Here is a 22650-nt window from a genome sequence, read left to right as displayed (position 1 = left end):
ATTTTCTTATGCTAACGGAGCTTACGAGATTTTCTGTTAAGTTTTGTGTTGTGAAGTTTTCAAGTATTGGGTGAGGATTTGATGGACTATGGAATAAAGAATGGCAAGAGCCTAAGCTTGGGGATGCCCAAGGCACCCCAAGGTAATATTCAAGGATGTCAAAAAGCCTAAGCTTGGGGATGCCCCGGGAAGGCATCCTCTCTTTCGTCTTCGTCTATCGGTAACTTTACTTGAGGCTATATTTTTATTCGCCACATGATATGTGTTTTGCTTGGAGCGTCTTGTATGATTGGGGTCTTTTCTTTTTGGTTTGACACAATCATCCTTGCTGTACACACCTTTTGAGAGAGACGCATGAATCGTGATTTATTAGAATTTCTCTATGTGCTTCACTTATATTTTTTGAGCTAGGCAAATTTGCTCTAGTGCTTCACTTATATCTTTTAGAGCACGGCGGTGGCTTTATTTTATAGAAATTGATGAACTATCATACTTCACTTATATTATTCTGAGAGTCTCTAAACAGCATGGTAATTTGCTTTGGTTATAAAATTAGTCCTAATATGATAGGCATCCAAGAGGGATATAATAAAAACTTTCATATATAGTGCATTGAATACTATGAGAAGTTTGATTCTTTATGATTGTTTTGAGACATGAGGATGGTGATATTAGAGTCATGCTAGTAAGTAGTTGTAAATTTGAGAAATACTTGTGTTAAATTTTGTGAGTCCCGTAGCATGCACGTATGGTGAACCGTTATGTGATGAAGTGGGAGGATGATTTACTTATTGAATGTCTTCCTTATGAGTGGCGGTCGGGGACGAGCGATGGTCTTTTCCTACCAATCTATCCCCCTAGGAGCATGCGCGTAGTACTTTTTTTCGATAACTAATAGATTTTTGCAATAAGTATGTGAGTTTTTTATGACTAATGTTGAGTCCATGGATTATACGCACTCTCACCTCTCCGCCATTGCTAGCCTCTCTTGTACCGCGCAACTTTCGCCGATACCATAAACCCACCACATATCCTTCCTCAAAACAGCAACCATACCTACCTATTATGGCATTTCCATAACCATTCCGAGATATATTGCCATGCAACTTTCCACCGTTCCGTTTATATGACACGCTCCATCATTGTCATATTGCTTTCCATGATGATGTAGTTGACATCCTATTTTTGGCAAAGCCACCTTTCATAATTCTTTCATACATGTCACTCTTGATTCATTGCACATCCCGGTACACCACCGGAGGCATACACATAGAGTCATATCTTCTTCTAGCATCGAGTTGTAATTTTTGAGTTGTAAGTAAATAAAAGTGTGATGATCTTCATTATTAGAGCATTGTCCCATGTGAGGAAAGGATGATGGAGACTATGATTCCCCCACAAGTCGGGATGAGACTCCGAACGAAAAATAAAAAAATAGGCCAAAAAAATGAAAGAAGGCCCAATAAAAAATGAGAGAAAAGAGAGAAGGGAGAATGTTACTATCCTTTTTACCACACTTGTGACTCAAAGTAGCACCATGATCTTCATGATAGAGAGTCTCCTATGATATCACTTTCATATACTAGTGGGAATTTTTCATTATAGAACTTGGCTTGTATATTCCAATGATGGGCTTCCTCAAATTGCCCTAGGTCTTCGTGAGCAAGCGAGTTGGATGCACACCCACTTAGTTTTCTTTTTGAGCTTTCATAAACTTATAGCTCTAGTGCATCCGTTGCATGGCAATCCCTACTCACTCACATTGGTATCTATTAATGGGCATCTCCATAGCCCGTTGATACGCCTAGTTGATGTGAGACTATCTCCTTCTTTTTGTCTTCTCCACAACCACCGTCTATTCCACCTATAGTGCTATGTCCATGGCTCACGCTCATGTATTGCGTGAAAGTTGAAAAGGTTTGAGAACATCAAAAGTATGAAACAATTGCTTGGCTTGTCATCGGGGTTGTGCATGATTTAAATATTTTGTGTGATGAAGATGGAGCATAACCAGACTATATGATTTTGTAGGGATAAGCTTTCTTTGGCCATGTTATTTTGAGAAGACATAATTATTTTGTTCGTATGCTTGAAGTATTATTGTTTTTATGTCAATATTAAACTTTTGTTTTGAATCTTACGGATCTGAACATTCATGCCACAATAAAGAGAATTACATGGATAAATATGTTAGGTAGCATTCCATATCAAAAAATCTGTTTTTATCATTTACCTACTCGAGGACGAGCAGGAATTAAGCTTGGGGATGCTTGATACGTCTCCAACGTATCTATAATTTTTTATTGTTCCATGCTATTATATTATCTGTTCTAGATGTTTTATATACATTAATATGCTATTTTATATGATTTTTGGGACTAACCTATTAACCTAGAGCCCAGTTCCAGTTCCAGTTTCTGTTTTTCCCCTTGTTTTAGAGTTTCGCATAAAAGGAATACCAAAGGGAGTCCAAACGGAATAAAACTTTCGCCATGATTTTTCTTGGACCAGAAGACACCCAGGAGACTTGGATTACAAGTCAGAGAAGCTTCGAGGCAGCCACAAGGGTGGAGGGCGCGCCCCCCCAACCTTGTGGGCCCCTCGTAGCTCTCCTGACCTAATTCTTCCTCCTATATATACTCTTATACCCCAAAAATATCCAGGGGAGCAACGAAACCACTTTTCCACTGCCGCAACCTTCTTTACACGTGAGATCCCATCTTGGGGCCTTTTCCAGCGTCCTGCCGGAGGGGGATTCGATAACGGAGGGCTTCTACATCAACACCATTGCCTCTCCGATGAAGCGTGAGTAGTTTACCACAGACCTCCGGGTCCATAGCTAGTAGCTAGATGGCTTCTTCTCTCTCTTTGATTCTCAATACAAAGTTCTCCTCGATGTTCTTGGAGATCTATTCGATGTAATACTCTTTTGCTGTGTGTTTGCCGAGATCTGATGAATTGTGGATTTATGATCAAGTTTATCTATGAATATTATTTGAATCTTCTCTGAATTCTTATATGCATGATTTGATATCTTTGCAAGTCTCTTTAAACTATCCATTTGGTTTGGCCAACTAGATTGGTTTTTATTGCAATGGGAGAAGTGCTTAGCTTTGGGTTCAATCTTGCGGTGTCTTTTCCCAGTGACAGCAGGGGCAGCAAGGCACGTATTGTATTGTTGACATCGAGGATAAAAAGATGGGGTTTTTGTCATATTGCTTGAGTAAATTCCTCTACATCATGTCATCTTGCCTAATGCGTTACTCCGTTCTTTATGAACTTAATACTCTAGATGCATGCTGGATAGAGGTCGATGTGTGGAGTAATAGTAGTAGATGTAGAATCGTTTCGGTCTACTTGACCCGACCGTGATGCCTATATTCATGATCATTGCCTTAGATATCGTCATAACTTTGCGCTTTTCTATCAATTGCTCGGTAGTAATTTGTTAACCCACCGTAATAATTTCTATCTTGAGAGAAGCCTCTAGTGAAACCTATGGCCCCTGGGTCTATTTTACATCATATTAGTTTCCCGTCAACTTGCCAATTTCTGTTGCCGTTCTTTTACTTTGCAATCTTTACTTTCCGTTCCATAAACCAAAAATATTACTTTACCGTTTATCATATCTATCAGATCTCACTTTGTAAATAACCGTGAAGGGATTGACAACCCCTTATCGCGTTGGGTGCAAGTTGGTGTTTGTTTGTGCAGGTACTCGGTGACTTGATCGTTATCTCCTACTGGATTGATACCTTGGTTCTCAAAAGCCAAGGGAAATACTTGCTCTACTTTGATGCGTCGCCCTTTCCTCTTCAAGGGAAAAACCAACGCAAGATCAAGAGGTAGCAAATTGTCACCGGCTATAGAATGGTAATTGATTTCAGAAAATTAAATAAAGCTACTAGAAAAGATCATTACCCTATGAATTTTATTGATCAAATGCTAGAAGCACATTTTTGTTTCTTGATGGATATTCTGGTTTTTCTCAAATACCTGTCTCACAACCTGATCAAGAGAAAACCACCTTTACTTGTCCTTTTGGAACTTATGCTTATAGACATATGCCTTTTGGTTTATGTAATGCACCTGCTACCTTTCAAAGATGTATGACTGCTATATTCTCTGATTTTTCTGAAAAGATTGTTGAGGTTTTCATGGATGATTTGTCCATTTACGGAACTTCTTTTGATGATTGCTTAAGCAACCTTGATCGAGTTTTGCAGAGATGCGGGCAGACTAATCTTGTCTTGACTTGGGAGAAGTGCCACTTTCACTACAGGAAACAGCTACTTTGCCGTCTGCCACGGCGGACGGCAAAGGCTCGAAAGGCGGACGACAAAGACCTTTGCCGTCAGCCGCGGACGGCAAAAGGCTCCGGCAAAGAAGGCTACGGCAAAGACCTACTTTGCCGTCTGCTTCCAGGCGGCGGACGGCAAAGGCTCTTTGCCATCTGCGGCGGACGGCAAAGAAGCGGACGGCAAAATGAGTAGTGTTAGTGTCCGTTAGGTGGCTAACGGCAGCCTTTGCCGTCCGCCAGCTGACGGCAAAGGCTGCAGGCTCTTTGCCATCTGTTGGCAGATGGCAAAGAGACCAAATAGGCATTAATTCTGTTTCTTCTTATATCAATTCATTTTCACAGAAAATCAAACACACATATATATATATATGACCAATATAGCATATCCAACACATATTACCAATACTCATGAACACATATATATCCAACACATGTTACCAATATATAGTCATGAACACATATATATCCAACACATATCCAACAAATATTACAAGGAATGATCTAAAACTAAATATCTATTTTCCTAAAAGACTATCTTATTACTAAGATCTTCTCCGGATCTTCTTCTTTTCTTCCAACCTGCATAACAAAAACACTAAGAAAGAGAGAATGGGTTAGGAGTAGAAATGTAGCATTTCACTTGGTGAAATGCAATGCCCTAGGAGCCAGTACTTGAGATCAAGATAATCAGCCAACCAGACCAAGTCCCAACACATCCAACCACCAGCAGCTTAGAAGAGATAACTATTAAGGAGAGCTACAGAAGACCTCAAGGTATACTTGAGGGATTATGTGCTCAGACAGCCTGGAAGTGCCAGGGCTAGTTCATCACAGCACAGGGATAGTCACATGTAAATTAAGCCTAAGAGAGGGGGGCTCAGACCAGCATCACTGCCCAAATCAGATGTAGTATCTGTCTTATCAGTAGAAAACTAGGAAAGTAACAGCCAAAACCAAGTATAGCATCTGTTCATATGCTATTAGAAAGAGACAAATAGGAATAGCCAAACCAAGTGGTATCTGTTCATATCAGTATTAGAAGTAAAATAACTAAGAACAAGTGAGTATCCGTTCATGAGTAAAGTAACTGACCAAAGTAACAACTCCAGGATCAACTAAACAGAACAGAGCAGTACAGGAGTATATATACTTCACAAATACACATAGATGGTCACTGACCAAAACCCTGACACAGCAAGAATCATCACAGAGAGCTCCAATACAAGTTGATGCTCATCTACAGCAGCTAACCACAGCTAATAGAGCCTCACATCCCACAAGATCAAGATCTAGAGCTATGCATTAGAGAGATCAGGAGGGGAGCAAGGAGAAGCTCACCAAAAGGAGTTGTAGCCGAAGTAGGATGCAGCCACACCATCACTATGGTGTGACCAGCATCACAACCAACACCACCACAACAAGCCGGAGCTTGCCAGAGAGCACCACAACGGCGGCACCAGTGAGGGCACGGGCACGAAGGCGCCAACCAGGGGCACCGCAGCACGGAGGCGCCACCCAGGGGCACCACCGCGCCACGGCACATCCAGCACCGCCGGCGACGTGGGCACATCCAGCACCACCGCGCCACGGCACATCCCACAACCACAACCACGACACATTCAAGTTGTGAAGTGCCATTCATGTGTCACTAACATGTGGCCCCAGGGCACTTTTTAGGTATACATCTTTCTGTGGTACCAAGTTAAAAAAAATCTTGGTACTAGTTGGCCCCAGACGCACAGAGGTCAGGTTTCTGAATATAGCAATGAGCTGCTTCGGAGGTTCTGGCTGAATCCAAATCTGCAGCAAGAACATACATGCACAACTGAAACTGGTAGAGAAGACATGGTATGACGATGCAGAAGATTTATATTTAAGTGGTGCGCAGAAATTAAGTATACCATTTGGTACCCAAAACACAGAGTCAGTGTTGACAGGTTCCTGGCATCAACACTCGTTGACAGGCATTCGCTAAGCGCGAATGGCTCTTGCCATGCCTTGGCTTTAGAAGCGAGTACTAAACCGCGAAGCTCAGGAACGTAGCCAAAGCGCACTGGAGGGTTATTGAAGAGCCAACATTTGCACTCCACTTGTCTAAGCTTGGGGACAGAGACGAGCTCGATCCGTGTGCACAAAAGGCCGATGAACTCAAGCTCCTGGAGCTCAGAGCACGGCACATCGATCTTTAGCGTGGAGTGCAGATCAAGCAGTCTGCAGAATCTCAAGCTGAGGTGCCTGAGCCTACTGCAAGTGCTAATGAGGTCAGGTGAGGGGAAGACGTGTAGAAGCTGAGGACGAGCACCTTGAGGGCACCACTCTCGCACACTCCCTCGGCGGGAGGCACCCGAGTGAGCAAGGCCCGCGCCGCGCCCGTGAACGCGTCCATGACCTGGAGCGATGTGGCGCCGCGGAAGTGACCGGCGTCGAGGTGCACGAGCGAGAGGTGGCTGGGAAGGTGCCGCCACCGCGTGGAGAGCGCGCCAGCGCGGACCGCCTCGCGCAGGTGGAGGCGCTCGAGGATGTCGAGGAGGAGGTGGTCGGGGAGGGCGCTGATTCCGTCCTCACCGACGTAGCCGGCGTTGCGCTTGGGCGGCGGCGACTCCATGGTCCCGACCGATTGATTGAAACCCTAGCTCGAATCAATGCGCCCCAGGCGGCGGCCTCCTGTTCGAGGTCGCAGCTCCCCCACCTTGTGCCTGCCGCGTGATCCGGTGGCGAGGCCCGCCGGGAGGTCGGTGGCGCCGCCCGCGGCATCCCCGGGGCGCCGGTCCCAGGCGACGGAGACGGAGAGCGGGTGCGAGGAGTCCGGGCAGCGGCCCCGCGGGGCCTCGGCGGGCGCCCGGGAGAGGGAGACCGCGGCGGCGAGGAACCCGGCGAGGCCGAAGAGGAGGCAGGCCGCGGAGACGGCCGGCGAGGAGAGGAGGTGGCGGAGCGAGGAGCGGCGGGGGCGGCGGTGGGTGCGGATCTGGTGGGCCTCGGGGAGGGGAGAGAGGGAGAGAAGAGATAACGGCGGGGGGGAGAGAGGGAGAGAAGAGATAACATGCGGTGGGGGTGTGGATCTGGTTTGCCGTCCGCTGTTTTGTCTCTTTGCCGTCTGCTAGCAGACGGCAAGCCGTCTGCTAGCAGACGACAAAGTGGGGGCGTTTTTTTTCCGTAAACGGCTCGTTAGTGGGGGGCCACCTCTCTCTTTGCCGTCCGCCAGCTGACGGCAAAGATTCTTTGCCGTCCGCCAGCTGACGGCAAAGAACTGACTCATGGCAAAGGCCTGTTTTGTTGTCTGCCATTTTCTTTGCCGTCTGCTTTTGGGTAGCTGATGGCAAAGACCTTCTTTGCCATCCGCTAGCAGACGACAAAGAGCTGGCAGATGGCAAATTAGCTGATTCCAGTAGTGTTTATGGTTAATGAAGGTATTGTCTTGGGACATAAAATTCTAAACAGGGTATTGAGGTGGATAAAGCTTAAGTTAACGCAATTGAGAAAATGCCATGTCCTAAAGATATCAAAGTTATTCGTAGTTGCCTTGGTCATGCTGGTTTCTATAGGAGGTTTATTAAAGACTTCTCTAAAATTTGTAGGCCTCTTACAAATCTTTTACCAAAGGATGTTCCATTTGTTTTTGATGATGATTGTGTAGAAGCCTTTGAAACACTTAAGAAAGCCTTGATTTCCGCACCTATTGTTCAACCACCTGATTGGAACTTGCCTTTTGAAATTATCTGTGATGCTAGTGACTATGTTGTTGGTGCTATTCTAGGACAAAGAGTTGATAAGAAATTAAATGTTATTCATTATGCTAGTAAAACTCTAGAAGTGCTCAACGAAACTATGCTACTACTGGAAAAAATTCTTAGCAGTGGTGTTTGATTTTGATAAATTTAGATCTTACATTGTTGATTCTAAAGTAATTGTTCACACTGACCATGCTGTTATAAAATATCTTATGGAAAAGGAAGATGTTAAACCTAGACTCATTAGGTGGGTTCTCTTGCTGCAAGAATTTGACTTACATATTATTGATAGAAAGGGAGCTGAGAACCCCGTGGCTGATAACTTGTCTAGGCTAGAAAATATTCTTGATGACCCATAACCTATTAATATGATAGTTTTCCTGATCAACAATTAGCTGCAATAAATATTTCACATAATACTCCTTGGTATGCCGACTATGCTAATTACATTGTTGCTAAATATTTACCACCTAGCTTCGCATACAGAAAAAAAATCTTCTATGATTTAAGACATTACTTTTGGGATGACCCACATCTTTATAAAGAAGAAGTAGATGGTACTATTAGGCGTTGTGTACCTGAGCATGAACAGGGACAAATCCTACAGAAATGTCACTCTGAAGCTTATGGCGGGCATCATGCGGGAGATAGAACTGCTCACAAGGTATTGCAATCTGGTTTTTATTGACCTACTCTCTTCAAGGATGCCCGTAAGTTTGTTTTATCTGGTGATGAACCTTTTCTACCCAATTAGTTTATGTTTGTTCTAATTAAGAAAAAGAACAGAACAAGTTTTTTATTTTTGCAGGCCAATCGCTCTTTTGACTTTGGAATACAGCCTCTTTATCAATATACTGCTTCTTTTACACATTCAATCCATATATCCCTTATTCAATCCATTATCAAGAATAATTAGGATTTCTAAAAAATAAAGAAAAAATAAAGGGTCCACTCATAGGAAAACCCAACCTTTCCCCGCATTCGGCACTAATATATTTTTGACGTCTAAATAGAGGGGGGAATCATTCCAATTAGGAAGTTCAGCTCGTTGCTTTTTATTTTACCAGAATTGGAGCCAGGCTCTATCCATTTATTCAATAGACCCAGAAAATTGTAATTTTGGATTCCATTCAAAAAATATTGATTTTATTACGACATGCTATTTTTTCCATTCATTACCTTTGAGGATCAGTCGTGGTCTTTTAGACTCTACCAAGAGTCTGGACGAATTTGTTGTTTCATCCAAATGTGTAAAAGATCATAGTCGCACTTAAAAGCCGAGTACTCTACCATTGAAGAATTGGTAATATTGGTAATCGTCAGGAAATGCCTATGAATTATTCTCTTGCTGTTGAACCATTTGATGTTTGGGGTTTTGATTATATGGGACATTTTCCTTCCTCTAATGGGTATACGCATATTTTGGTTGCTGTTGATTATGTTACTAAGTGGGTAGAAGCTATTCCAACTAGTAGTGCTGATCACAACACCTCTATTAAAATGCTTAGTGAAGTTATTTTCCCAAGGTTTGTAGTCCCTAGATATTTAATGACTGATGGTGGTTCACATTTTATTCATGGTGCTTTCCGTAAAATGCTTGCTAAGTATGATGTTAACCATAGAATTGCATCACCCTATCATCCTCAGTCTAGTAGTCAAGTTGAACTTAGCAATAGAGAAATAAAATTAATTTTACAAAAGACCATCAATAGGTCCCGGAAGAAACGGTCTAAGAAATTAGATGATGCACTTTGGTCTTATAGAACAGCATATAAAAATCCTATGGGTATGTCTCCTTATAAAATGGTTTATGGAAAAGCTTGTCATTTGCCTCTTGAGTTAGAACATAAAGTATATTGGGCAATTAAAGAACTCAACTATGATTTCAAACTTGCCGGTGAAAAGAGGTTATTTGATATTTAGCTCATTAGATGAATGGAGAACCCAAGCTTATGAAAATGCCAAGTTATTTAAAGAAAAAGTTAAAAGATGGCACGATAAAAGAATCCAAAAGTGTGAGTTCAATGTTGGAGAATCTGTTCTTTTGTACAACTCTCGTTTCAAATTCTTTGCAGGAAAACTCCTCTCCAAATGAGAATGACCCTATGTTATCAAGGAAGTTTATCGATCGGGAGCCATCAAAATAAATAATGCCGAAAGTACTAACCCGAAGGTTGTCAATGGGCAAAGAATAAAACATTATGTCTCAGGTACGCCCATTAATGTTGAAAGTAATATTATCCAAACTATGACACCAAAGGAACACATAAACGAAACCTTCTGGAACACTCTAGAATCATGAAACAAGAGGATGTATGTGATACGGTAAGTAAACGGACTCCGAAAATCCGCAAAAATATTTTTTGTCGGTTTTGGAATATTTAAAAAATAAGGAAAATAAGAAACTACAAGGAAGGCACCCCTGATGGGCACAAGATACCATGCCAGGCGCGCCCAGGTAGGTTGTGCCCACCTTGGGTGCCTTTTGGACTCCGTTTTTCTTCCATTTGCTTGTTTCCCAAGAAAAAAAATCTTTATGTACCCCCCGAACCTATTGACCACCATATCGTAGAGAAATCTCCTGTTTTCTTTTCCTTGCTGTTTCCTGAGAGATCTGAAAATATGTCATCCCAAGACTCAGAGGGCGAGAGCTATGTTGCTGATTATATCGCAAACCCCAAGGCTTATGGGGATGTGGAGCACTATAGCTGGCCTTCAGAGTAAGAGGAAGACTATGATCCTAAAGGGGAGGAAGAGACGAGCTCAGACGCGGATGAAACCCCATTGCCTCAACCTGGGGACATGCACGTGGAATTCAAGAAGTCAAGTCTCCCCAACAAAGCAAAGAAGCCTAAGATCCAGTTTATCCCCTTTCATATTTTCCAGGAAAACAAGCAAGATGTATGCAAAAAGGTATTGGAGCTTGAGCAGGAGATCGGTGAATTGAAGGAGGAAAATTCCATCCTCAAGCATAAGCTAAGGAAGGACAAACCCTCTACTTCATCACCACCACCTCCTTCTTCATCACCAAAAGAAAATTCATATCGGGTATGGGCACTCCCCTTGGCTTGTGCCAACCTTGGGGGAGGTGCCCCGGTATCGTATCACCTCCACTATCTTTTGACTTTACTTGTCTTAGTTCGATCCATAGTTATCTTTTGCTTTAGACGAATAGAAGTTTAGTTCGATCCTTTCTTTTTGAGAGTTTGCTTAGTGATCTATCCTTGTATCATGTGCGAGATATATAATAAAGTTTAGTTTGAGTTTTGCTGTCTTTACTTTCATGTTTCAATAAAAGAAAGGAAATAAATGAAAAAGATCATATGCTAATCTTATGGTAAGTAATGACATCACATAAGGAAGAGTATAAGTAGAAAACTTCATTGGAGATTTACAAACATAGCATTGGTCAATGATGAAATTCATGAAAGAATTAACTAAGGAAGAGAAGATTCACATGCAAATACACTATCTTGGACATCTTTTGTGATTGTGAGCCCCCATCAAATTATTATATGCCAAAATTGTTGACGTTGGACAAGCAAGACAACATAATGATTCATGTTTGTTCATATTCACACAGAATTTATATTGTCATAGATCCTTTAACATGTGGTGCTTGCCCCTATCTTTGCTAGCCAAAAATTCTGCACTAAGTAGAGATACTACTTGCGCATCCAAAAACCCTTAAACCCAAATTTTTCTTTGAGAGTCCACCATACCTACCTATGGATTGAGTAAGATCCTTCAAGTAAGTTGTCATCGGTGCAATAAGGCAATAAAAATTGCTTCTAAAAGTGTTAGATCATTTAGTGTAAGAGAAAATTGAGCGTTGCACGAACTTGTGATGGCAAAGAATAAAAGCGACATATTGCATAATAAAGGTTGCTATCATATGGGGCAATATAACGTGACATTCTTTTGCACTAAGAGATTAAGCGTACAAACAAAAAGTGCATGGCAAGCTCTGCTTCCCTCTGCGAAGGGCCTATCTTTTACTTTCATGTATTTACTTTTATGCAAAGAGTCAAAGTATTTCTTTCTATTCCTTTTTATTTTCTCTTTTGGCAAGCATCTTGTGGTCAGGAAAGATCTAGGCACATATATCCAGTTGGATGTGGGCAGCATGAGTTATTATTGTTGACATCACCCTTGAGGTGAATACTTTGGGAGGCAAAACTATAAGCCCTATCTTTCTACGTGTTCGGTTGAAACGTTTTGCTCATGTGTATGCGGTGAGTGTTAGCAATCATAGAAGACTATATGATGGTTGAGTATATGGACTTGCCTAAAGGCTCCGGTACATGACCCTTCCTGAAAAGATGATGAATTGTAGTTGCAAAGTTGACTGAGAACATAGTTTGTTGGTTTCCAATAGATTTTATGCTTTATACTTCGATGTTGTGATGAACTATTACTCATTCATGAGAAGTCTATGGTAAAAGTTCTATGATAAAAGTTTTATGTTAAAGTTTGTTGTTGTTGTTATAATAATATACATGATGCTTCTATGTCCGTATTTTGTTTTTATCGACACCTCTCTCTCTCTAAGCATGTGGACATGTTTTTTGATTTCGGTTTTCGCTTGAGGACAAGTGAGGTCTAAGCTTGAGGGAGTTGATACGTCCATTTTGCATCATGTTTTACCTATTCTTATTTATATTGTTTTTATGTATAATAATGCTTTTTGGAGTATTTCTAATGCCTTTTCTCTCATAATATGCAAGGTACACACAAAGAGGGAGAATACCGGCAGCTGGAATTCTGGACCTGAAAAAGCTACGTCAGGCTACCTATTCTGCATAACTCCAAATAAGCTGAAACTTTACGGGGAAATTTTATGGAATATATAAGAAATATTGGAGCCAATAAGTACCAGAGGGGGGCCACCAGGTGGGCATAAACCACCTGGGCACGCCAGGAGGCCCAGGCGCGCCCTGGTGGGTTGTTCCCTCCTCGGCCCACCTCTAGTGCCCCTCTTCTGGTATATAAGTCATTTTGACCTAGAAAAAATAAGGAGATGACTTTCAGGACGAAGTGCCGCCGTCTCGAGGCGGAACTTGGGCAGGAGCACTTTTGCCCTTCGGTGGAGCGATTCCGCCGGGGGATCTTCCCTCCCGGAGGGGGAAATCAACGTCATCATCATCAGCAACCAGTCTCCCATCTTGGGGAGGGCAATCTCCATCAACATCTTCAACAACACCATCTCCTCTCAAAGCCTAGTTCATCTTTTGTGTTCAATCTTTGTACCGGAACTATAGATTGGTACTTGTGGGTGACTAGTAGTGTTGATTACATCTTGTAGTTGATTACTATATGGTTTATTTGGTGGAAGATTATATGTTCAGATCCATTATGCTATTTTAATATTCGTCTGATCTTGAGCATGATTATCATTTGTGAGTAGTTACTTTTGTTCTTGAGGTCACGAGAGAAATCTTGTTGCAAGTAATCATGAGAATTTTATATGTGTTCGATATTTTGATGGTATGTATGTGATTCCCTTAGTGGTGTCATGTGAACGTCGACTACACGACACTTCACCATATTTGGGCCTAAGGGAATGCATTTTGGAGTAGTTATTAGATGATGGGTTGCGAGAGTAACAGAAGCTTAAACCCGAGTTTATGCGCTATTCCGTAAGGGACTGATTTGGATCCAAAAGTTTAATGCTATGGTTAGAATTTATTCTTAATACTTTTCTCCTAGTTGGGGATGCTTGCGAGGGGGTTAATCATAAATAGGAGGTTTGTTCAAGTAAGAACAACACATAAGCACCGGTCCAGCCACATATCAAATTATCAAAGTAGCGAACACAAATCGAACCAACATGATGAAAGTGACTAGATGAAATTCCCGTGTACCCTCAAGAATGCTTTGCCTATCATAAGAGACCGTTTTGGCATATCCTTTGCCTCAAAAGGATTGGGCTACCTTGCTGCACTTTTGTTACTATTATCGTTACTTGCTCATTACAAATTATCTTGCTATCAAACTACTCGTTACTTCTAATTTCAGTGCTTGCAGAGAATACCTTGCTGAAAACCACTTGTCATTTCCTTCTTCTCCTCGTTGGGTTCGACACTCTTACTTATCAAAAGGACTATGATAGACCTCATATACTTGTGGGTCATCATGTCTCCCCGGCAACGACGCCAGAAATTCCTTTTGATGCGGCTTGAAGTACATCGGTATTTTCCCAAAGAGGAAGGGATGATGCTGTTGGGGAACGTAGTAATTTCAAAAAAATTCCTACGCACACGCAAGATCATGGTGATGCATAGCAACGAGAGGGGAGAGTGTTGTCCACATACCCTCGTAGACTGTAAGCGGAAGCGTTATGAGAACGTGGTTGATGTAGTCATACGTCTTCACGATCCGACCGATCCAAGTACCGAACGCACGGCACCTCCGAGTTCGGCACACATTCAGCTCGGTGACGTCCCACGAACTCCGATCCAGCAGAGCTTCGAGGGAGAGTTCCGTCAGCACGACGGCGTGATGACGGTGATGATGATGCTACAGACGCACGGCTTCGCCTAAGCACCGCTACGATATGACCAAGGTGGATTATGGTGGACGGGGGCACCGTACACGGCTAAAAGATCAACTGATCAACTTGTGTGTCTATGGGGTGCCCCCCCCATATATAATTGAGTGTACGAGGGGGGAGGGCCGGCCCTCCTATGGTGCGCCCTGGAGGAGTCCTATTCCCACCGGGAGTAGGATTCCCCCTTTTCCCTAGCTGGACTAGGAGAGAAGGAAGGGGGAGAGAGGGAGGAAGGAAAGGGGGGCGCCGCCCCCCTCCTAGTCCAATTCGGACCAGAGGGAGAGGGGGCGCGCGGCCTGCCCTGGTCTCCTCTCTCTCTCCACTATGGCCCAATAAGGCCCATACACTTACCGGGGGGTTCTGGTAACCTCCCGGTACTCCGGTAAAATCCCGATTTCACCTGGAACCATTCCGATGTCCAAAAATAGGCTTCCAATATATCAATCTTTATGTGTCGACCATTTCGAGACTCCTCGTCATGTCCGTGATCATATCCGGGACTCCGAACTACCTTCGGTACATCAAAACACATAAACTCATAATACCGATCGTCACCAAACGTTAAGCGTGCAGACCCTACGGGTTCGAGAACTATGTAGACATGACCGAGACACGTCTCCAGTCAATAACCAATAGCCGAACCTAGATGCTCATATTGGCTCCTACATATTCTACGAAGATCATTATCGGTCAAACCGCATAACAACATATGTTGTTCCCTTTGTCATCGGTATGTTACTTGCCCGAGATTCGATCGTCGGTATCTCAATACCTAGTTCAATCTCGTTACCGGCAAGTCCCTTTACTTGTTCCATATTACATCATCCTGCAACTAACTCATTAGTTGCATTGCTTGCAAGGCTTATAGTGATGTGCATTACCGAGAGGGCCCAGAGATACCTCTCCCACAATCGAAGTGACAAATCCTAATCTTGATCTATGCCAACTCAACAAGTACCATCGGAGACACCTGTAGAGCACCTTTATAATCACCCAGTTACGTTGTGACGTTTGGTAGCACACAAAGTGTTCCTCCGGTATTCGGGAGTTGCATAATCTCATAGTCATAGGAACATGTATAAGTCATGAAGAAAGCAATAGCAATATACTAAACGATCAAATGCTAAGCTAATGGAATGGGTCAAGTCAATCACATCATTCTCTAATGATGTGATCCCGTTAATCAAATGACAACTCATGTCTATGGCTAGGAAACTTAACCATCTTTGATTCAACGAGCTAATCAAGTAGAGGCATACTAGTGACACTCTGTTTGTCTATGTATTCACACATGTACTAAGTTTCCGGTTAATACAATTCTAGCATGAATAATAAACATTTACCATGATATAAGGAAATATAAATAACAACTTTATTATTGCCTTTAGGGCATATTTCCTTCAGTCTCCCACTTGCACTAGAGTCAATAATCTAGTTCACATCACCATGTGGTTTAACACTAATAGTTTACATCACCATGTGATTAATATCCATAGTTCACATCGCCATGTGGCCAACACTCAAAAGGTTTACTAGAGTCAGTAATCTAGTTCACATCGCCATGTGATTAACACCCAAAGAGTACTAAGGTGTGATCATGTTTGCTTGTGAGAGAAGTTTAGTCAACGGGTCTACCAAATTCAGATCCGTATGTATTTTGCAAAATTTCTATGTCTACAATGCTCTGCATGGAGCTACTTTAGCTAATTGCTCCCACTTTCAATATGTGTCCAGATTGAGACTTTAGAGTCATCTGGATCAGTGTCAAAACTTGCATCGACGTAACCCTTTACGACGAACCTTTTTTCACCTCCATAATCGAGAAACATATCCTTATTCCACTAAGGATAATTTTGACCGTTGTTCAGTGATCTACTCCTAGATCACTATTGTACTCCCTTGCCAAACTCAGTGTAGGGTATACAATAGATCTGGTACACATCATGGCATACTTTATAGAACCTATGGCTGAGGCATAGGGAATGACTTCCATTCTCTTTCTATCTTCTGCCATGGTCGGGCTTTGAGTCTTACTCAATTTCACACCTTGTGACACAGGCAAGAACTCTTTCTTTGACTGTTCCATTTTAAAACTTCAAAATCTTCTCAAGGTATGTACTCATTGAAAAAACTTATCAAGCATCTTGATCTATCTCTATAGATCTTGATGCTCAATATGTAAGCAGCTTCACCGAGGTCTTTCTTTGAAAAACTCCTTTCAAATACTCCTTTATGCTTTCCAGAAAATTCTACATTATTTCCGATCAACAATATGTCATTCACATATATTTATCAAAAATGTTGTAGTGCTCCCACTCACTTTCTTGTAAATACAGGCTTCACCGCAAGTTTGTATAAAACTATATGCTTTGATCAACTCATCAAAGCTTATATTCCAACTCCGAGATGCTTACACCAGTCCATAGATGGATCGCTGGAGCTTGAACATTTTGTTAGCACCTTTAGGATCGACAAAACCTTCTGGTTGCATCATATACAACTCTTCTTTAAGAAATCCATTAAGGAATGTAGTTTTGACATCCATTTGCCAGATTTCATAAAATGTGGCAATTTGCTAACATGATTTGGACAGACTTAAGCATCGCCACGAGTGAGAAAATCTCATCGTAGTCAACACCTTGAACTTTGTCAAAACCTTTTTCGACAAGTCTAGCTTTGTAGATAGTAACACTACTATCAGCGTCCGTCTTCCTCTTGAAGATCCATTTATTTTCTATGGCTTGCCGATCATCGGGCAAGTCAACCAAAGTCCACACTTTGTTCTCATACATGGATCCCATCTCAGATTTCATGGCCTCAAGCCATTTTGCGGAATCTGGGCTCATCATCGCTTCCTCATAGTTCGTAGGTTCGTCATGGTCAAGTAACATGACCTCCAGAACAGGATTACCGTACCACTCTGGTGCGGATCTCACTCTGGTTGACCTACGAGGTTTGGTAGTAACTTGATCTGAAGTTACATGATCATCATCATTAGCTTCCTCACTAATTGGTGCAGGAGTCACAGGAACAGATTTCTGTGATGAACTACTTTCTAATAAGGGAGCAGGTACAGTTACCTCATCAAGTTCTACTTTCCTCCCACTCACTTCTTTCGAGAAAAACTCCTTCTATAGAAAGGATCCATTCTTAGCAACGAATGTTTTGCCTTCGGATCTGTGATAGAAGGTGTACCCAACTGTCTCCTTTGGGTATCCTATGAAGACACACTTCTCCGATTTGGGTTTGAGCTTATCAGGTTGAAACTTTTTCACATAAGCATTGCAACCTCAAACTTTAAGAAATGACAGCTTAGGTTTCTTGCCAAACCATAGTCCATACGGTGTCGTCTCAACGGATTTAGACGGTGCCCTATTTAACGTGAATGTAGCTGTTTCTAATGCATGACCCCAAAACGATAGTGGTAAATCGGTAAGAGACATCATAGATTGCACTATATCCAATAAAGTACTGTTATTACATTCGGACACACCATTATTCTGTGGTGTTCTAGGTGGCATGAGTTTGTGAAACTATTCCACATTGTTTTAATTGAAGGCCAAACTCGTAACTCAAATATTTGCCTCTGCAATCAGATCATAGAAACTGTATTTTCTTGTTACGATGATTCTCTACTTCACTCTGAAAATCTTTGAACTTTTCAAGTGTTTCAGACTTGTGTTTCATCAAGTAGATATACGCATATCTGCTCAAATCATCTGTGAAGGTCAGAAAACAATGATACCCGCCATGAGCCTCAACACTCATTGGACTGCATACATCGGTATGTATTATTTCCAATAAGTCAGTGGCTCGCTCCATTGTTCCGGAGAACGGAGTCTTAGTCATCTTGCCCATAAGGCATGGTTCGCAAGCATCAAGTGATTCATAATCAAGTGATTACAAAATCCCATCAGCATGGAGTTTCTTCATGCGCTTTACACCAATATGACATAAACGGCAGTGCCACAAATAAGTTGCACTATCATTATTAACTTTGCATCTTTTGGCTTCAGTATTATGAATATGTGTATCACTCCGATCGATATTCAATAAACCATTTATATTGAGTGTATGACCATAGACGGTTTTATTCAAGAAAATAGAACACCAATTATTCTTTGACTTAAATGAATAACCGTATTGCAATAAACATGATCCAATCATATTTATGCTCAACGCAAACACCAAATAACATTTATTTTAGGTTCAACACTAATCCCGAAAGTATAGGGAGCGTGCGATGATGATCATATCAATCTTGGAACCACTTCCAACACACATCGTCACTTCATCCTTAACTAGTATCTGTTCATTCTGCAACTCCCGTTTCGAGTTACTACTCTTAGCAACTGAACCAGTATCAAATACCGAGAGGTTGCTATAAACACTAGTAAAATACACATCAATAACATGTATATCAAATATACCTTTGTTCACTTTGCCATCCTTCTTATCCGCCAAATACTTGGGACAGTTCTGCTTCCAGTGACCAGTTCCTTTGTAGTAGAAGCACTTAGTCTCAGGCTTAGTTCCAAACTTGGGCTTCTTCACTTGAGCAGCAACTTGCTTGCCGTTCTTTTTGAAGTTCCCCTTCTTCCCTTTGCCCTTTTCTTGAAACTAGTGGTCTCATCGGTAGGGGAGCGTTCCACCTTAGAGGGAAGCAACCTTAGCCATCAACACTTGATGCTTTTCTTGATTTCTACCTTCGTCGATTTCAGCATCACGAAGAGCTTGGGAATCGTTTCCGTTATCCCTTGCATATTATAGTTCATCACGAAGTTCTAGTAACTTGGTGATAGTGACTAGAGAACTCTATCAATCACTATCTTATCTGGAAGATTAACTCCCACTTGATTCAAGTGATTGTAGTACTCAGACATTCTGAGCACATGCTCACTAGCTGAGCTATTCTCCTCCATCTTGTAGGAAAAGTACTTGTCAAAGGTCTCATACCTTTCGACATGGGCATGAGTCTGAAATACTAATTTCAACTCTTGGAACATCTCATATGCTCCGTGGCGTTTCAAAAACGTCTTTGAAGCCCCGATTCTAAGCCGTAAAGCATGGTGCACTAAACTATCAAGTAGTCATCATATTGAGCTTGCCAAACGTTCATAACCTCTGCATTTGCTCCTACAATCGGTTTGTCACCTAGCGGTGCATCAAGGACATAATTCTCCTATGCAGCAATGAGGATAATCCTCAGATCACGGATCCAATCCGCATCATTGCTACTAACATCTTTCAACTTACTTTTCTCTAGGAACATATCAGAAAATAAAACAGGGGAGCTAAACGCGAGCTATTGATCTACAACATAGATATGCTAATACTACCATGACTAAGTTCATGATAAATTAAAGTTCAATTAATCATATTACTTAAGAACTCCCACTTAGATAGACATCCCTCTAATCATCTAAGTGATCACGTGATCCATATCAACTAAACCATGTCCGATCATCACATGAGATGGAGTAGTTTTCAATGGTGAACATCACTAAGTTGATCATATCTTCTATATGATTCACGCTCGACCTTTCGGTCTCCAGTGTTCCGAGGCCATATCTGCATATGCTAGGCTCGTCAAGTTTAACCCGAGTATTATGCGTGTGCAAAACTGGCTTGCACCCGTTGTATGTGAACATCAAGCTTATCACACCCGATCATCACGTGGTGTCTCAGCACGAAGAACTGTCGCAACAGTGCATACTCAGGGAGAACACTTGTACCTTGAAATTTAGTGAGAGATCATCTTATAATGCTACCGTCAAACTAAGCAAAATAAGATGCATAAAGGATAAACATCACATGCAATCAATATAAGTGATATGATATGGCCATCATCATATTGTGCCTTTGATCTCCATCTCCAAAGCACCGTCATGATCACCATCGTCACCGGCGCGACACCTTGATCTCCATCGTAGCATCGTTGTCATCTCGCCAGCTATTGCTTCTACGACTATCGCTACCGCTTAGTGATAAAGTAAAGCAATTGCATGGCGATTGCATTTCATACAATAAAGCGACAACCATATGGCTCCTGCCAGTTGCCGATAACTCTGTTACAAAAGACGATCATCTCATACAATAAAATTTAGCATCATGTATTGACCATATCACATCACAACATGCCCTGCAAAAACAAGTTAGACGTCCTCTACTTTGTTGTTGCAAGTTTTACGTGGCTGCTACGGGCTGAGCAAGAACCGTTCTTACCTACGCATAAAAACCACAACGATTTTTCGTCAAGTGTGCTGTTTTAACCTTCATCAAGGACCGGGCGTAGCCACACTCGATTCAACTAAAGTTGGAGAAACTGACACCCGCGAGCCACCTATGTGCGAAGCACGTCGGTAGAACCAGTCTCACATAAGCGTATGCGTAATGTCGGTCCAGGCCGCTTCATCCAGCAATATCGCCGAATCAAAGTATGACATGCTGGTAAGCAGTATGACTATTATCTCCCACAACTCTTTGTGTTCTACTCGTGCATATAACATCTACGCATAGACCTGGCTCGGATGCCACTTTTGGGAACGCAGTAATTTAAAAAAAAATCCTACGCACACGCAAGATCCATCTAGGTGATGCATAGCAACGAGAGGGGAGAGTGTTGTCTACGTACCCTCGTAGACCGAAAGCGGAAGCGTTATGACAACGTGGTTGATGTAGTCGTACGTCTTCACGATCCGACCGATCCTAGTACCGAAAGTACGACACCTCCGCGATCTGCACACGTTCAGCTCGGTGACGTCCCACGAACTCTCGATCTAGCTGAGTGTCGAGGGAGAGCTTCGTCGGCACGACGGCATGATGACGGTGATGATGAAGTTACCGGCGTAGGGCTTCGCCTAAGCACTGCAACGATATGACCGAGGTGGATTATGGTGGAGGGGGGCACCGCACACGGCTAAGACAATGTCAACTTGTGTGTCTATGGGGTGCCCCCCTCCCCCGTATATAAAGGAGTGGAGGAGGGGGGATGGTCGGCCCTTTATGGCACGCCCTGGAGGAGTCCTACTCCCACCAGGAGTAGGATCCCCCCTTCCCTAGTTGGACTAGGAGAGGAAGGAAGGGGGGCGAAGGAGGAAGGAAAGGGTGTGGACGGCCCCCAACCCAATTCGTATTGGGCTTGGGGGGCGCCCCCTCCTAGTCTCCCTTCTCTCTCCCACTATGGCCCAATAAGGCCCATATACTTCCCGGGGGGTTCCGGTAACCTCCCGGTACTCCGGTAAATGCCCAAACTCACCCGGAACCATTCCGATGTCCAAACATAGTCATCCAATATATCGATCTTTATGTCCCGACCATTTCAAGACTCCTCGTCATGTCTGTGATCATATCTGGGACTCCGAACAACCTTTGGTACATCAAAACACATAAACTCATAATACCGATCGTCACCGAACGTTAAGCGTGCGGACCCTACGGCTTCGAGAACTATGTAGACATGACCGAGACTCATCTCCGGTCAATAACCAATAGCAGAACCTGGATGCTCATATTGGTTCCTACATATTCTAGGAAGATCTTTATCGGTCAAACCGCACAACAACATACGTTGTTCCCTTATTCATCGGTATGTTACTTGCCCGAGATTCGATCGTCGGTATCTCAATACCTAGTTCAACATCGTTACCGGCAAGTCTCTTTACTCGTTCGGTAATGCATCATCCCGCAACTAACTCATTAGTCACATTGCTTGCAAGGCTTATAGTGATGTGCATTACCGAGAGGGCCCAGAGATACCTCTCCGACAATCGGAGTGACAAATCCTAATCTCGATCTATGCCAACTCAACAAACACCATCGGAGACACCTGTAGAGCACCTTTATAATCACCTAGTTACATTGTGACGTTTGGTAGCACACAAAGTGTTCCTCCGGTATTTGGGAGTTGCATAATCTCCTAGTCATAGGAACATGTATAAGTCATGAAGAAAGCAATAGCAACATACTCTACGATCAAGTGCTAAGCTAACGGAATGGGTCAAGTCAATCACATCATTCTCTAATGATGTGATCCCGTTAATCAAATGACAACTCATGTCTATGGCTAGGAA

At 42.6% G+C, this 22650-nt stretch overlaps 1 protein-coding gene across 1 annotated transcript; it reads right to left on the bottom strand.

Moving 5' to 3' along the window:
* Positions 1-5471: 5471 nt before the first annotated feature.
* LOC141026047 (uncharacterized) lies at positions 5472-6905 on the bottom strand. Its single transcript, XM_073501998.1, has 4 exons — positions 6546-6905; positions 6202-6483; positions 6041-6100; positions 5472-5486 (listed from the first exon to the last, which is right to left on the bottom strand). Exons 1-4 carry the CDS (start codon positions 6903-6905, stop codon positions 5472-5474), a joined length of 717 nt encoding a protein of 238 aa, XP_073358099.1.
* Between the last annotated feature and the right edge of the window lie 15745 nt (positions 6906-22650).

This window comes from Aegilops tauschii, chromosome 6, assembly GCF_002575655.3.
Source record: "Aegilops tauschii subsp. strangulata cultivar AL8/78 chromosome 6, Aet v6.0, whole genome shotgun sequence".
NCBI classification, from domain to species: Eukaryota; Viridiplantae; Streptophyta; class Magnoliopsida; order Poales; family Poaceae; genus Aegilops; species Aegilops tauschii.
Note: the sequence above shows the minus strand (reverse complement) of the source record. Positions and strands in the feature narration are given on the sequence as shown.